At 43.0% G+C, this 17043-nt stretch overlaps 1 protein-coding gene across 1 annotated transcript; it reads right to left on the bottom strand.

The window, feature by feature from the left end:
* Positions 1-778: 778 nt before the first annotated feature.
* TMEM159 (transmembrane protein 159) lies at positions 779-14565 on the bottom strand. Its single transcript, XM_010837173.1, has 4 exons — positions 14096-14565; positions 5471-5639; positions 2978-3116; positions 779-1688 (listed from the first exon to the last, which is right to left on the bottom strand). The coding sequence occupies exons 1-4, from the start codon at positions 14189-14191 to the stop codon at positions 1607-1609; spliced, it is 486 nt and encodes a 161-aa protein (XP_010835475.1). The 5' UTR covers positions 14192-14565; the 3' UTR covers positions 779-1606.
* Positions 14566-17043: the final 2478 nt, after the last annotated feature.

The raw sequence follows: 17043 nt of genomic DNA, 5'->3' as shown, positions 1-17043 counted from the left end.
GGATATGCAGTTCTTGTTCTCTAATAGAGTTGAAGTCACCTTTAGGGACAGGTGTGGCTGACTGTCATGGGATACAGAAAAGTACCAAATTAATTAAGGGCTTCATGTTCTCCTGAATCAAATAGCAAGTATTTGCTTCTGTCTGCCCTTTTTCCTTTGGGGTCAGATCGTCTTCCCATCTCTAATACCCTATCACTCCCACCTATGCAGAGTCAGAGGGGGCTTATCCATTCCCTCTCCTAGTTCTTGAATGCACATATGTCCTTGCCCTGATCCATCAGCATATTCCATCCCCTACCTTCCCCCGCACTTGGTTTGGGGTTGCCCACGTGACCCAAGTCTGTCCAATCAGAGCCAAACTCAGAAAATCTGAATGTACTATTGGAAAAGAGCAGCCTCTTTGCCCAATACGGAGTGCTAACTATGAGGCTGATATAAAATTAGAGCTGCCGGGACCTCCACATGGGGACAGACTGTGTAAAAGTCATTTAGACTGAGAAAAGTGGTGCTGAGAGATGAAGAGAGATAGATGTTTAATGACATCACTTAAGCCCTGGATCCAGCAGTGTCTAAAGACCCACCTCTTGGCATTTTATTTCAGTGAAATGAATCTCTTCCCCCTCTACTTCCATTTTTTAAAGCCATTTTGAGTTGAGTGTCTACCACTAGCAACTAGAAAAGCCTTATTACCCAGGATCTGCCATTAAATTGACACAGAAGGAATGAATGGGTATGATGTCTAGAGAGAATTCTGAAATAAAGAGTAAAGAAAAAAAGCTCATCTAAATAAATATTTATTTAATAAAGTACCATAGCAAATAAACTACTTAAGTAGAAACCCCAAAGGATTTAAAAAATTTTTGTAGTTGTTTAGCATTTGCATAGGACTTTTTGAAGAAATGGCTTAACAAGACAACTTCCTTAATACAATACAAAAGTGTCAAGTGCAAATATTTTAAAGAGTAACATCACTGAACAGTATTCAATGGTGGAAACGATACCTTTAGCCTTAGAAAAAAAGCTCTTGGCCAAAAGGATAAGATTGGACTCTATTTTCTAACTTTGTCTGAGAGGCCATTATTCCCAAATGCTATTTATATTTCTGATAAGAGGCTCATAAGACAGAAGAGCTCGTTCTGTTTTGGATTTCCCCCCCCCCCACCTTTTTTTTCAAATGGGTGAAGAAATAAGCAGCTCTCATTAAAAAGAAATAAAAAGTAAAAACAATCTATGGTTACCCAAACTGGACTTCAGATACAAGATCTGAGCCTTTGGGAATCAGGTGACTGGCCTGTAGAGGCTCAGAACCTTGCCAAGGTCAGGTCTGCATCTCTGGGGAGGCGATGAGAGGATCGAAGAGCCACCAAGTCAATGGGATTCTTTGCTGATTCTACTTGTGAAGGTGGGTCAGCTAATGGAACTGACCCAGAGCAGCAAGATCTCCAAAACCGTCTACTGTAGGACCCAACAAATAAGTGAAAAAGCTAAAGGATACCTCCAGGAAGTGTTTAACTACCCAGTCCCTTCTAAGTCATAATCCTAAGGGGCAAAGATCCAACAATATTCCAGAGGTGTTTGAATAAAACCTTTGGTTCCATTCAGCTGGTCATTCCTGGTAGACCCCCTCTACGTGTGCAGACTTCACAGCCAGCGGACAGTCACCACTGGAGTTGTGTTGCGGCAACAGCCTGTTTGGTAACAAGAGGAAATGATTAGTTCTAAGGCCTCTTTAAAGAGCAATGTTGAGTGTACACGACTGAATAAATGACATTCTTTGTTGGTTTATTTTTGGCCACTTCTTGCAACCACACCAGATTTGGGGCTACACTAACTTTACAGATGAGGAAATTAGGGACACCAGAGGTTAAAATGCCTGAGTTAGGGGTAAAGGTTATGATCCTTTTCCCTGTTGTAGTTTGGATATTACATTTTCTCCAATTACTGTTTGTGTCCTTACAACAATCCAGTGAGAGAGGCAGAGCAAGGAGTAGCCCTGTTTAACCCATGAAAGAAAACTGAGAGCAGAGATGTTGGATAGCTAGTTCAAGACCACACAGCTAAAAAATGGCATAGCTGGGATTCAGACCCCTATCACCAAATCCTAATTAACTATTTCTTTACATCATTAACAGAAGGGAGATGTAGTAGGGGAAGAGAACTAAGTCTGTCTTTTTTCATCCCAGTGATGATAGGTTTCAGAGGAAAGTGAGAGCAGAGGTAACACTATTGATATTGACGTAACTGGCTCCATGGATTCTCTTTGAATTTCAAGTAGCCTTCCTAACACTGATACCGCATGGTGGGGAACTACAGCACACACCAGAGCTTGGCTGACCAACACACATTCTTAAAGCTTTTTTCCTTGTGGGTGTGTACTCCATTTCCCAGCCTCCCTTCCAGTTTAGAATGGCCATCTGCCAAAATTCCAGCCAATGAGGTCATTTGGGGTAAGAAAGGGGGAGGTTCTGGGAAAGATGTCATTTACTTGATAAAAAAGATCATACTCAATTGGTGAGAGAGGACTCATTTATTTCTCCCTTCATCCTGCCTTGAATGTGGTTGGTGGAGCCAGGGCCACAGCAGCTTTCTTGTGGTCATGAGGTGACAGGTCAATGGAGCAACACAGAAAAGCGGAAGGTGCCTGGTACCTTGAGGACACTGGGTTGGCTCTGTGCCAGTACCGAGCTATCGCCAGCTTTTTGCTATGCAATAAAAATAAATTCCTATTTGTTTAAGCTAGTATCTATTTAGGTTTTTCATTATTTGCCACCAAAGCATTACTACCTTACTACCTGATAATTAAAAAAAAAAAAAAAAAAATTGAGAAGGAAACCTCACTTCTCCATAAGAAGAGAGGTGAGGATACTAGGCACCTCCTAGCTTTGGAGACTGAGTGTGATGTGACCAGGGTTAGGGTGTTATTTGTGGAAATCTACCCAAATGGTAAAGATTGATTATTGCACTGACATGCACTTACCTGAGAGAAAACCAGTAGTTGATGAGGCTGGAGATTACCATGTAGGACACCATGATTGTCCCTGACATGACGAGTGACACAAAGCCCAAGCCACAGAGGACACAGAGCAGTGCGAGGCCGCCCACAGAGATGACCAGTCCTAGAGGAGCGTGTGTCAAAAGAATCATCCATCTAAAACAGACTGAAGATGCCAAACCCCGTACCAATGGGTTTAAAACAACAGTTAACCCAGAAAGGTCCATCTAGACAAGGCTATGGTTTTCCCCGTGGTCATGTATGGATGTGAGAGTTGGGCTATAAAGAAAGCTGAGTGCAGAAGAATTGATGCCTTTGGACTGTGGTGTTGGAAAAGACTCTAGAGAGTCCTTTGGACTGCAGGAGATCCAACCAGTCCATTCTAAAGGAGATCAGTCCTGGGTGTTCATTGGAAGGACTGATGTTGAAGCTGAAACTCCAATACTTTGGCCACCTAATGCAAAGAGCTCACTCATTGGAAAAGACCCTGATGCTGGGAAAGATTGAGGGCAGGAGGAGAAGGGGACAACAGAGGATGAGATGGTTGGATGGCATCACCGACTCAATGGACATGAGTTTGGGTAGACTCCGGGAGTTGGTAATGGACAGGGAGACCTGGCATGCTGCAGTTCATGGGGTCGCAAAGAGCTGGACACAACTGAGTGACTGAACTGAACTGAAGTGAGGAGATTTCCCATAAAAATCCAGACTTCTGGCATTGCTTAAAAAAGGAGGCAATCTCAATACCCACATAAGCATTGTTGCATGGCACCAATTGACTGGCCTTCCAGTTTCCTCCAGGCCCCACTGTACCCAACTGTATCATTCTTGGACTGCTTTGCTCACTTCTGCTATCTGCCTTGCCCATGGGTATTTGAATTTGAAACCCCCTCACCCTCAAGTGGCTCAGACAGTAAAGTGTCTGTCTGCAATGCAGGAGACCCGGGTTCAGTCCCTGGGTTGGGAAGATCCCCTGGAGAAGGAAATGGCAACCCACTCCAGTATTCTTGCCTGGAAAATCCCATGGACCGCACAGCCTGGTAGGTTACCATCCATGGGGTCACAAAGAGTCGGACATGACTGAGCGACTTCACTTTCACTTCACCCTCAACGTCAGGGATGGACTCCCAGTAGAATCCTCTAGCAGGAGTTAGCCAAGGCAGTAATAAGGGTGGTAAATTATGTCCAATGTTTCAAAGTGCCTAACAAATACTATAATTCGCACTTACCTGCAACCTATGGAAATAAAGGCTATGCAGGCTAAATAAAGTAAAATCTAAACATAACTTTTGATTACATCTTTTACAACCCCACCTGGCAACCATTATGCAGTAACTGTAAGGTCTGAATGATCATTTTACCTATCATTATTTTAATGGGAATATTAATGAGTTAGCATCTAAGTGCAGAGCAAATACATTTTTATAATACAGGATATATGGGGGAAAATAGTAAAAGGTACTACAGAGAGAGCACGGCTTTTTATAGTTGACATGATTGAGTTTGAGCCTAGTTAAGGATTTATAGTGTGAGTTCCTGGGCTTCCTTAGAATTCTAGTTTCACTCATCTGTAAAAGGAATATAATAACTTCCTCTAAGTGATGGCATGACAATAACCATCACACACGTGACAGTCTGTGGTATTTTCTGTCTGCTCAGCACACTTCCTCTTGCCTCCCTCATAGCCAAATTTCCCCTTCCAATGTAGAATTAATAACATGGCAAATGCTGCATGGCAGACCTCCTTCCCCTTGCCTCACAAGTACTCAAATTGCCCACCTGGTACTCCACAGTGACAGTTTCAGGGATGGACCACGGAAAGGAAGGAAAGTAGAGAAAGTAAACAGGTGTGCTGCCTTTTCAATAAAGATTCACAAAATCCTAGATCAGTATTTTTCAAAGGATGGCTAACCACCACAAAGAAATGGCAAACATCTCTTTGTGGATTGTGATCTGGTTTGAAAAGGCAAACTGAGCCAATCAGATTTACTTTCTCAGTAATTTTAACTTAGCAACCCAGGGAGAAGCTGACAACAGGCAGTGGGACTTCGGGAGGAAAGGTGAAGGAGACCCTCAATACACAGCAAGGCACCTGGCATGCAACAGATGCTCAATAACTGTTGAGTGAATGGCTTCTCTGTTTAATGGCAACAGTTAGCATTCATGGAGAAGCTACTCTGTGTCAAGGACCGTGCTAAGTACTTTACAGAACTGTAGGTTTCAATCCTCACAATTCTCTGAGACAGTATTATTACATCCCTATCTTACATATGAGGAATTTGAGGCTCAGAGAGAGTTAACAACATGTCTAAAATCACGCTGGGGGAGGTGGGATTCTAACAGACTCCAGAGTCCATGTTTTAACTACTCTGACAAGCTGCCTTGGTTGATGTGACTTTGACAAGAACAGCAACATTTGACAGCAATGGCAGGTGTCCTGAGTCATTTTCTAAGAGGGTGAGTAACTGAGTAGGATACCTTCCAGTAATATGACTCCCACAAAAGCAGCCAGGGAGGTAAGCACCACGAGGAGCAGGAAGAAACCGACAGGAACGGCTGACAAAGCAACAAATACCAGCAAGGTGAGGGTCAGGAAAGGATGCCGGTCCAGGTACTGACCCACTGGAGACTTCATAAAGGAAACCACCTGTGGACAAAGCAGAAGAGCGGGTGTGAAAGCCATGTCTGACCAGGTTGATGAATTTGCCTGAGCTGCAGGAAGTATAAGCCAAGGTCATAAGGGTGGAAGGCCCGCTGGTAAGAAGTCAACAATAATAATCCTCCCAAGACATGAGTTGCCCCAGCAACAACTTAAGGCAGCTGGGACAGGACAGGACAGGGGTAAGTTTGAGGACCCACCCAATCTCAAGTCTTGTGAAAGAAGGAAAGACCCAGGCACTACTGCTCTACTGATTCACACACACCCTCTCGGAAGCCATGCTCAGCATATGCTCTGATGTGGTGGCTCAGATGGTAAAGAATCTGCCCATGATGCAGGGAGACGGGGGTTTGATCCCTGGGTTGGGGAGATCCCCTGGAGAAGGGAATGGCAACCCACTCCAGTATTCCTGCCTGGTGAATGCCATGGACAGAGGAACCTGGAGGGCTACAGTCCATGGGGTTGCAAAGAGTCGGACGACTGAGTGACTAACACTTCACTTCAACATATGTACAAATGGCTGCTTACCTCACAGCTGAGGCTACTGAGGGAGGTTAAGTGTTGGCTACTTGGCATCACCTGGGAGCTTGTTTCCTGGGTTCTTTTTTTGGGGGGGGGCGGGGAGGGTCTTTAATGAATTTGTTACAATATTGCTTCTGTTTTATTTATTTAGTTTGGCCAGGAGGCATGTGGGATCTTAGCCCCCCACCCAGGGATCAAACCCACACCTGCATTGGAAGGTGAAGTCTTAACCACTGGACTGACAGGGAAGTTCCTGGAAGCTTGTTAGAAATGCAGCATCTTGGGCCCCGATCCAGATGTGACAAATCAGGTTCTGTTTTTTAACAAGAGCACCAGGTGATCTGTACACACATTAAAGTTTGAGAAACAGTGGGGATGAAATGACTCATGTAGAGTCACATGGCTTCCAAGTGGCAAAATCTAGGCATTCAAAGCTAAATCTTTCATTCTGGATGTCACGTTTGCAATGGCTGCCATTTCATTAGGAGAAAATGTTATGCCATCAACCTGATAGCAGTCAGGCCACAGCCTGATGACTGCTGAGAGCTTATGCTGTGTTAATAGGTAGGTTATCTTCCTCCACTAGGCAAAACGGTTTCTGGAGCTGGCTCAGCGCGGGAAGGCTGCTTTAATACAAAGCAGGCCCTCGGTGTCTGTCTTACTGTATCTCACTGTTCGCTGAACCCATGGTAGGCAAGGAGACAGCGGGGAAGCTGGGAGAAAACTCGAAGAGCCGTAGGAACTGCAGACACGTTTCTCTCTCCAGGCTGGCACAGGAGCCATTGTAGCAGATATAGCATAACATAACCACAACACATCATAACACACACCCCAATACAACACAACACAGCACAGCCTCAAGGGCTTGCCAGGTGGAGCTTAAATATGATTAGAGAACAAAAGTAGCCCATGGCCAAGCAAGTACCTTGTGAGGCACATGTGCAGTGCTATAAGTGATCTCAGCTGTTAGATAATCATTTACAAAATATGGGGCAAGAGCGAGAGCACACGGGCGAGACAGCCTGACCACGCCATCTCAGCTAATCTGCTCTCTCCTTACAGCACTCGCACAAGGAAAGGCTTCCCTCATCTTCTTAGGCTCCATGCCCTCTCTCTCCTCAGTGCTGGCATGCTAGTTCCCATTCCCTTGAAGCCTCCATCATTCCGGAACTCTTCCCCATCAAACATGGTCCTTCCTTTGGGCCATGTAGGCCGGCAGGTAAATTGAAGATATAATTTAAGCTACAGTGATCATGGGTGCCACTAATCAAAACACATGCTCCTAAATGACTTGTTCACCCAAGTGATTCAAATGCAGAAGTTGGAGGTAAGCTGGAAGGCATGAGGGTTCTATAGTTCAAGTTGATGACGAAAAAGCACAGGACTCACTCCGTTTAACTAGAAAAGGCTGTTTTAAGAAGCCACAGCTGTCGGTCTTGGGGCTTCAGTATTGACAAACTTTACTTCCTGCCCGGCCACAAAATGGCATAATATACACTGGCTACACCGCCTCCAGCTACTCCTTTCTGACAAAAGCTATCTAAGACTTTGCTATTCAGCTTCTCTTGTCAGAGAATCTGCCTCTGAGCTAGAAATACTCAGTGTGGATACTCCAGCATCAGAACTCAGTGAGATCTTCTGGTTAGGGCTGTTAGAGGTGAGACAGAGGCAGAGGGGTCGTGGGAGTGGGGCTAGTCCTTCGAGCTGCCCCAGATCTTGGTTGCCTTCCAGCTCTAATCCACAGACACCGAGTAAACCCCTAGAAGTCATCTGGCAGAATAAACTGTTCTCTCTGATCCTCATAAACAAAAGACCCAGCAATCACAGTGGGGAGGAGCAGATGAGGCTGGAACACCAGAATTCCAGGCTTAGGACTTCATACCCAGACTTTCCAGTACAGTAGCCACATGTGGCCCTGAGCACCTGATACATGGCTAGTGTGACCAATAAACTAGATTTTTAATCTAAATTTAAAAATTGCTACTTGATTCAGTCATTGAAAAAAGTTAATTATATTTCAAACGAGTTGGGTATGTTTCAAATAGTTTTTCAATTATAAATTTTATGAAATTTGAATAGAGACCAAGTATTTCCAATGGAAAATTAGCATGTGAATTGAGAGGTGCACTGAGTGTATTTAAAAAAGAATGCTTCATGACCTAGAAGGGTGAGATGAGGGGAGGTGAGGGAGGTGAGGGAGGGAAGGCATACACACATATATATATGTGTATATATATATACATAATTATGACCGATTGCATTGCTGTATGGCAGAAACACAAACTTGTAAGGCAGTTTTCCACCAATTAAAAAATAAAAATTTTTTTAAAAATAAGATATCTCACCAATGCTTTTTTAATATTGATTATATGTTGAAATTATATTGTTGTGTATATATTGGGTTATATAAAATATATTATTAAAAATTAATTTTACACAGTTCTTTTTATGTTTCTTAATATGACTACTTGAAAATGTTAAACTATATATGTGGCTCACATCCTATTTATATTGGAAAGTGCTCACTCAAACTTTATCTAGAAAAAAATAAGAAGCAAACTGCTGGCTTTTGGGCAAGACTGTCATACAACCAAAGGGATAATTTTTTTGACTAATGTAAACATTTTAATATTTTTATTGGCATATAACTGCTTTACAATGTTGTGCTAGTTTCCACTGTACAACAACATGAATCAGCCATAAGTATACAAATATCCAGTCCCTCTTGAGCCTCCTTCCCACTCTTCCATCCCACTCCTCCAGGTCATCACAGAGCACTGAGCTGAGCTTCCTGTGCTACAGAGCAGCTTCCCACTAGCTATTTTACACATGGTAGCATATATATCCAACATGATTTTACACGTCATAGCATATAGATCCAACCAGTCCATCCTAAAGGCAATGAGTCCTGAATATTGATTGGAAGGACTAATGTTGAAGATGAAACTCCAATACTTTGGCCACCTGATGCAAAGAACTGACTCACTGAAAAAGACCCTGATGCTGGGAAAGATTGAGGGCGGGAGGAGAAGGGGACGACAGAGGATGAGATGGTTGGATGGCATCACGGATGCAATGGACGTGAGTTTGAGTAGGCTCCGGGAGTTGGTGATGGACAGGGAAGACTTGCGTGCTGCAGTCCATGGGGTCGCTAAGAGTCGGACACGACTGAGTGACTGAACTGACTGAGCATATACATGTCAATGCTACTCTCTCAGTTTGTCTCTCTCTCCCCTTCCCCCATGTCCACGTCCATTCTCTATATCTGCATCTCTATCCCTGCCCTGCAAACAAGTTCATATGCACCATTTTTTTAGATTCAAAGGAATAATTTTTTAAAAAAGATGAACCTGGTAGTCCTGTGGAAAAGGCAACAAGGAAGATTTGCAGGGAAACTAGCAAGGGATAATGATGGCCAAAACTAGGTTGATGGCAGAGGAGGAGGAGATGCTGTATGAAAGAGGAATGAAGAATGAAAAATCAACAGGACTGTCTGGCATGGGGATCCAAGAGGAGAAATGCAGGAAAGGACTACTTACAGTCCTTAAAGAAATCTAATTTTTTCTTAACCTCTTCTAAATCTGGGGCCTACAACCAAAAAATATAAAGTCATTCAGATATGCAGAGAGACCAATTTGAGATGCACACAATTAAGTCCAGCAATCGTCTTCCCTTAAGGAGGATGGCCCTGCTCTGACAGTCTGTCCCAGAAGGGGAAGATATGATTCAGTTATGCCTAATAATAATAGAGAATATTCATTAAATACTCAAGTGCCAAGTACTATTTTAAGGACTTTCAATAAACTCCCTATTTCTGTCTACAATGCTACGAGATAGGTAACAAGGGAAAATTTAACATTACTTAAATTTGGGAATTAGAATATAGCCATTAACTTTTCATTCTCCCAGGCAACAGAGGGTGATACAATGGAAGGACAGAAAGTAGGAGAGCTTATCACTCAGGAACACTTTCCATCCCTACCCTGAAATAGATCCAGGTATTCTAATCAAGATTTTACAGGCATGGTGCAGTGCTGAATAACCCAGGAATGCAAAGTTGGAACAGACTGGCACCATTAAGTGCCAGACTCTGTGCTAAGGCCTTCTCAAATAGCATCTGAGATCATCCTCACAACAAATCTATGAGCCTGGCATTGCTTATTTTAGAGAAGATGAGATAGAGAGTCAGTGAGTCCGAGCAACTAGCCCAAGGTCGGACAAAGATGACTTATTTTAAAATGCACACATGAGTATGGGAGGTTCCAAAGTAGGGACAACGTGGCCAGTGTTTAAGGACATAAAGCCTCCACCTGGAACTATTTAGAAGACAGGCTAATTCCCTGGTCCGAGAATGAAAAAAAATAATCAGTATCCACTGTCCTTTGCTACCAGAAGGGCTCTGGAGGGCAGAGGGATCAAGATCATTTAAAATCACTGGTAATGACAAATCCAAGGTTCTATGTGATAGTTTCTTCTAGATTATGGTCCTATAATTCAGGATTGGGACCCAGATGCAAAGGAGGTCATTCAAAAACATCCTTTGTGGAAGGAAAGGGCCAGCATGAGAGCAAAACTATTTTGTCACAGGTAATCCACATGGAGATATCACTGACAGGGCGGGGTTGGGGAGCAGTATCTGCCCAGCCCATTCTCGCTCTCTCTTCCCTCCTCTCTGGAAATTGCCCCCTCCCACACCAGGGGTATACCCCTGAAGCCATGTTTATACCCATGAAATGAAAAGTCCCAGCCCAGCTGCCATCTCCCTGGTTATAGGTGACTTGGTCAAGCAGATTCTTGCTCCTAGGAATCAAGCACTCTCAAGATGAAGTCCCACAGAGGGCTTCAGCTGGGAACTGGAGGAAACATGGGGAGTTAAAGGTACTGTCTTGGGCAAGTGTGTCTGCCCAAGTGAAGAGAACAGCAAAGGAAGCCAGGCTGCAGAGAGAGAAGAATGAAGCTGATATACAAGGAAAAGTTATAATGAGGTACCGTTCGAGAGAGGGTATTGAGAGTTACCTCTGACCCCAGTGACCTGCCTGACCATTTTAACCCCTCCTGAGGCTCCGCCCTGCTATTTCTTGCCTTTGGCTTCTGCGACAGCCTTACATTTCCCCAAAGTTCTGGCAGGTTCCACTGTTTGTTTGTTTAAGCTATTTTGGGCAGGTTTCTGACTCTGTCAGCCTAAAAGTAAGACATTAAGACTTTATGTTCGAGAGGTTTCCTAAAAGAAATGATGGAGTTGTTTCACAAACACTCAATCTGGAAACCATCTATTCTTATCTGGAACTCAAAGGGCTTATGAACTCTAAGGATATAAATTACTTAGGACAAAGAAATCACCTAAATATCATTGAAGCAAGGGGATGACTATGTAAATTATGGTATATCAATCTGAGGGAAGTTTCTACTACCAAAAAAAGCAATTGGTAGGAAGACCTATGCTTCAATCTAGAAAAAACACCAATATACAATATCAAACAAAAATATAGAACTACATCTGCCATAATTAAAAATACTGTATCTAAAAATTACATACTGAAGAGGCCTAATAATAACAAAAACAACAATGATAATACCACGACTGGATTTATCAGTGATGGGTTTACAGGTGATTCCCCTTCCTTCGTCTGCCAATATTACTTAATTTAGTAAACACAATTAATACTAATTAATTCAATTAGTATAATTTAAACATTTAACAGAAAGTACTCTACCTCAGGACTATCTGAAGAACATCAAGGCTGAGCTAACTGATGACCCATCCCTCATCCTGGGAGTCGACTGCCCTGGAAGTTATCTAGTCCAAACCGACTCCACTGACTATGGCTGAGGATCTAATGTGAAAAAACGAAGAAATGTCAAGAAGTCAGAGTTCATGTGCTTTGAAATGCCTACCTTAGAAGGTAGATGTGAATATTAAATAAGTTAAGACATGCCAAGTGCCTAGTACAGTGCCTGGCATATAGTAAGTGCTCAACCACGGTTAATTAATGTACAGTCAATTCCTACTGTTTGCAGAATCCTTATCTGTGAACTTGCCTACTCACTAAAATTGATTTGTAACCCCCAAATCAACACTTTAAGGTGCTTTCATGGGCATGCATACAGCAGTGGAAACCATGAACCACCTGAGGCATATGCTCCCATCTGAGGTCAAACTAGGTTAACACTGGCTTCTTGTTTCAGCTCTTTATACAACTGTCCTTTCCATGGTATATTTACTGCCACCTCTTTCTGCATTTTTATGGGTTTCTTTTGTTGGTGGTGGTGATTTTCCCATTTAAAACGTGTAGCAGTACTAGCTTGTATTCCTAGGAATAAGAAGGCTGTGATGTACCTTATAGAGAAAATGCAAATACCAGACAAACTTCATTCAGGCAAGAGATACAGCTGCCTATATAGTATAGGCTGTTGGCCTGGAGTTCAATTTTAATAAATCAACAGTATGTATAGGATAAAGGTGCCTTTAAACAAAGACACACAAAACAGGCTATGGTTTTATTGGCTGATGAAAATGTTGGCACCAGAAGTTTGCCAGAACCTATTTCCCATTTGAGCAATGGTTCAACCAGTCTGTGAGATGCAACTGGAATGGTGCAATGCCTGAGGTGAGTCAACAAAACCAACACAGATAATGAGAATCAACTGAAAATGTAGATGAATATGAGCACATTTCTCACTAACATTAGTAATAAGAATCTCAGCCTGCTGACTAGAAAGTTACTTGTCTCATCTAAAAATAGCTTGCTAAATGCACAGAGTGCCAGAGGCATTTTGGGATGAGTTCAGAAAAGATCCCTGTAGAGTATACTGCTCTAGACTACAAAGGCGTGGGTCCTCAAAGAGATCCTAGTGGAACTGTGGCATCGAATACAAAAATCAGATAATCAACCAGCTCACTTTGTTACATACATATATGTATTTTATGGGTATATTGCATAGAAAAAAGTCTAGAAGGACATTCAACAAAATGTTAATAATATTATCTCTGAGAGCTGTTTTTTTCCCCTGAAAAAATACTGAAAGACATATGGAAGAAAACAATAGATATAAAAGTTCAAGAAACCAAAATATACTGTCTCAAGTCTCACTGCCATTGAACGGCTACTGAACACTTGTTAAGTAGCTAGTTCAAATGGAACTAGCTACTAGTAAAATACACACTGATTTCAAAGACTTAGTATAAAAAGAATATAAAACATCTCAATAACTTTTACCATTAATATTTTTATAATGATTACATGTTAAAATGATATATTTTAGATATATCAGGTTTAGTAAAATAACTATTAAGATTAATTTCACCTAATTTTTTTTACTTTTAAAATGTGGCTACTAGATAATTTTAAGTTACATATGTGTTCTATGTCATATTTACATTGGACACTGGGTTTCTAGTGAAACACTGGACTCTAGTAGTCTCTCATTTTTAGGGTAACAGGTCAAAATTATAACAAAACAAAAGGATGGTATCTGTGGCACAGACTGAGAGTTGCCTCTGCTGCTGCTGCTAAGTCGCTTCAGTCATGTCCGACTCTGTGTGACCCCATAGACACTCTCCAACTAAAGAATCACACTTGCTACAAGGGATGATCAGAAAACTAAATTCTGGTCTGTGAGATGCAACTGGAAGTTTGTGTATGTGTGACTTTTAGGAAGTCTCCTTAAATTGGAGGTGGCTTGCAAGTCTTTTTCTCTCCACAACATCTTACTGCCTCAAATGTGGATTCAATGGCTGATACTCTAGCAGTCATCTTGGTCAGTGAGTTTGAAGGTCACAACTTAAACATGACATGGTGGTGAGTTAGAAAGATTCTGACCTATCTCCAAATTTCTCCTACTTAAGGGAGAAATAATTTTCTATGGTGTTAAGCTAGTGTTATTTTGGAATTTTCCATTATGTGCTCTGATTAGAAACTGACCTTTGAGTTATTCTGGACAGATGCTATCAGCAAAGACAGCTTCCTCTGCAGCTCCTGCAAGTCCTTTGAAGTACTCGGGGGCTCCTCTTTCGCCATCCTGAAACCCACTTCAGTCTCTTTAAGGATTAATTCTACCAGGAAGCTCTTCAATGCAGGGCACAGTCAAATCTCTCATGTCACCTTGTCTCTTGTTGTCACTGGAGGAAATGAAAAGTATCTTAAACCATTAGTGGTCTTCACTCAATTGACCCAACGAGGGCTTCTACTGTCCTCACACACTGATGATGGGCATAAAGATGAAGGGTAACTGGGCAATATCCATCAAAATATCAAATTGTACAAACCTTGACCCAAAAATTTATTTTCCAGGAACCTGAAGGAAGCAATCAGTCATATCAAAACATGCCAAAAGGATGTGCGATTTTATCTGTTTACAATACATACTTAATGGTAAAACAACAGGAAGAAGTTGTCTACTGATAAGAACTAGGTTGCTGCTGTTGCTGCTGCTAAATCACTTCAGTCGTGTCCGACTCTGTGCAACCCCATACATAGTAGTCCACCAGGCTCCCCCGTCCCTGGGATTCTCCAGGCAAGAACACTGGAGTGGGTTGCCATTTCTTTCTCCAATGCATGAAAGTGAAAAGTGAAAGTGAAGTCGCTCAGTCATGTCCGACCCTTAGCGACCCCATGGACTGCAGCCTACCAGGCTCCTCCATCCATGGGAGTTTCCAGGCTAAATAATGATAAATTCATACAATGGAGTACTGTATAGCCATTAAGATGATGTTGATATTTATTTAATGAAAATATATCTATGATGTGAAAAAATTATAAAATACCGATTGTTACATATTTTATGTATATATCCATAATATAAAATACATATATCCACAGTAAAATAAAAGATCTAGATGCACATATAACAAAATGTTAATGGTATTATCTCTGAGAGCTTAGGTTTTTTAGCCTGATAAAATGCTGAAAAGAATACGGAAGAAAGTAAGGCTGAAGACACTATTTCCAGTCCCACTGCCTTTTTTTTTTGCCAGAAAGCCTTCTCAAACATATGACAGTGGCCAATTTCTTTATTTACTACCCACACTAAATAGGTTGGCTCCCAATTACATTGTGCCATAAATTACTCTCTATTTACTTGTAAGTCTCATTTCCATAACAAGAGAGGGACAAACTTTGCCACAATTATACTCTGTGACTCAATGGCCTGGAATTTCAAGGACTGTCCCAATAATAAAAGCTGTTTGTTAAATTATATATCTATCTTTTAAACCCTTTTTAATTTTTATATAAACAAATACATTGTTATTTTATATTTTCCAGAACAACACTGTAAGGCTGGGCTGGACACAGAGACATCTTTTCCATTATTCCTTACAACTTATCTCCTGACCTATAGCACAAATGCTAAAAGATTCTATCACAGTGGACAAAATTAACTGAGAGATGTTCATATTTATTTACCATACTCAACATCCCACGTGGTAATTATGTGAGATGGGAAGTGATGATGGTGGTTTAATCGCTAAGTCATGTGGCATGTGGAATCTTGGGACCCCATGGACTTGGGCTCCCTGCCAGGCTTTTCTGTCCATGGGATTTCCCAGGCAAGAATAGTGGAGTTCTTCTCCAGGGGATCTTCCTAACCTAGGGAGGGAACCCGCATCTCCCACATTGTAGGCAGATTCTTCGCCACTGAGCCACCAGGGATGACGCATCTTCTAATATCTATCGGGTCTATTGTTGTTATTTAGTCGCTAAGTCATGTCCGATTCTTTGCGACCCCATGGACTGCAGCCCACCAGGCTCCTCTGTCCATGGGATTCTCCAGGCAAGAAGACTGGAGTGGGTTGCCATTTCCTTCTCCATTAGGGTCTAGTAGCAAATTAAAGCACATTTTTAATCACCCAGCTAGAGACTGTCTGCTACAATCCCTTTTGTGAAACAGGAATCCTCTGGACTGGACAGGACTAGATCCTTCATCCCTATATTCTGTCTCTGAAGCTGCAGCTGGCACAGATTAGAATTGGCCATGTTCCCAGCACTCAACTCCCCTAATCTCAAATCTGCAACGGGCAGGAACAAGCCCAGCTCCCGTCACTGGTTCCCAGGGCCTTGGAAACCCAGGGGCCATCCGGACCGGTTTGGGAAGTTCAATGTGGATAGCGTGGGTAGAAAGCCATCGGCCACAGCTGGCCACCAATCCCCAGCCCCCCTAGTCACTCACTCCTCGGAGGGGCCTCCTTAAGCAAAGACAGGTCTCAGGAGGAGGGAAGGGGGCAACCCATTAATCCGACGCAGCGCACAGTTCCCGCCTCTGCCTTCTCCGGGCCTTCCGGGCTGAGCCAGGAAAACACAAGCCAACCCGCCCTTTCCCTTCCACGGCCCACCCGCTAAAAGCCCCCCTCTCTTCCTCGCCCGCCCCTCCCGGGACAAACGGAAACCCTGAACGTTCCAGCCGGGATGGAGAGAAGTGGCACCGAGTACCCCGTCATTAATTTGGGGAGGAAAATCCACCTTTGGTACACCCTGCAGTGACGGGGCAGGGGGACCCCGTAGGGATGAGGGCATCCGTTTTGATGATTCCTAAAGAGGAGGTGTGGAGACTTCCCAACCGGGTTTCCCAAGAAAGGGAAGGGCCTTCAGGGTGGGATAGGGGTGGCAACCCTTTACCGAAAGCAGTAGCAGGTGTAGGAGCGTGTGTGTTGTGTGTGTCTTAGGGCCTGGGGAGGGATGAGACCTCCCTTAGTAGTAGGGGTGTGTGTGTGTGTCTAGCAGCGGCCGGGAAGGATAGGACTCCGTGTGTGTGTGTATGTCACCGACTCCCCTTTCAACCCACCGCCCCCGCGCTCCTCCATTTGTCCAGCCCGGCCCAGGGGTCTAGCCAGCCAGGGCCCTCGGTCCCCCACGCCCAAGTTCTCACCTGGTCC

Source organism: Bison bison, unplaced genomic scaffold (assembly GCF_000754665.1).
Source record: "Bison bison bison isolate TAMUID 2011002044 unplaced genomic scaffold, Bison_UMD1.0 scf7180017864072, whole genome shotgun sequence".
Taxonomy (NCBI): domain Eukaryota; kingdom Metazoa; phylum Chordata; class Mammalia; order Artiodactyla; family Bovidae; genus Bison; species Bison bison.
The sequence above is the reverse complement of the archived record's forward strand: the minus strand, read 5'-3'. Positions and strand labels throughout refer to the sequence as shown.

Bases quoted from the DNA above. Each gene is read 5' to 3' on its own strand.
- TMEM159 (XM_010837173.1), bottom strand. From the start codon at position 14,191: ATGGCGAAAGAGGAGCCCCCGAGTACTTCAAAGGACTTGCAGGAGCTG. The intron at 5,640-14,095 runs GTCAGTTTCTAA...CTTTGTCCACAG, and splicing joins CTGTCCAGAATAACTCAAAG to GTGGTTTCCTTTATGAAGTC. The intron at 3,117-5,470 runs GTATCCTACTCA...ACGCTCCTCTAG, and splicing joins GGGAGTCATATTACTGGAAG to GACTGGTCATCTCTGTGGGC.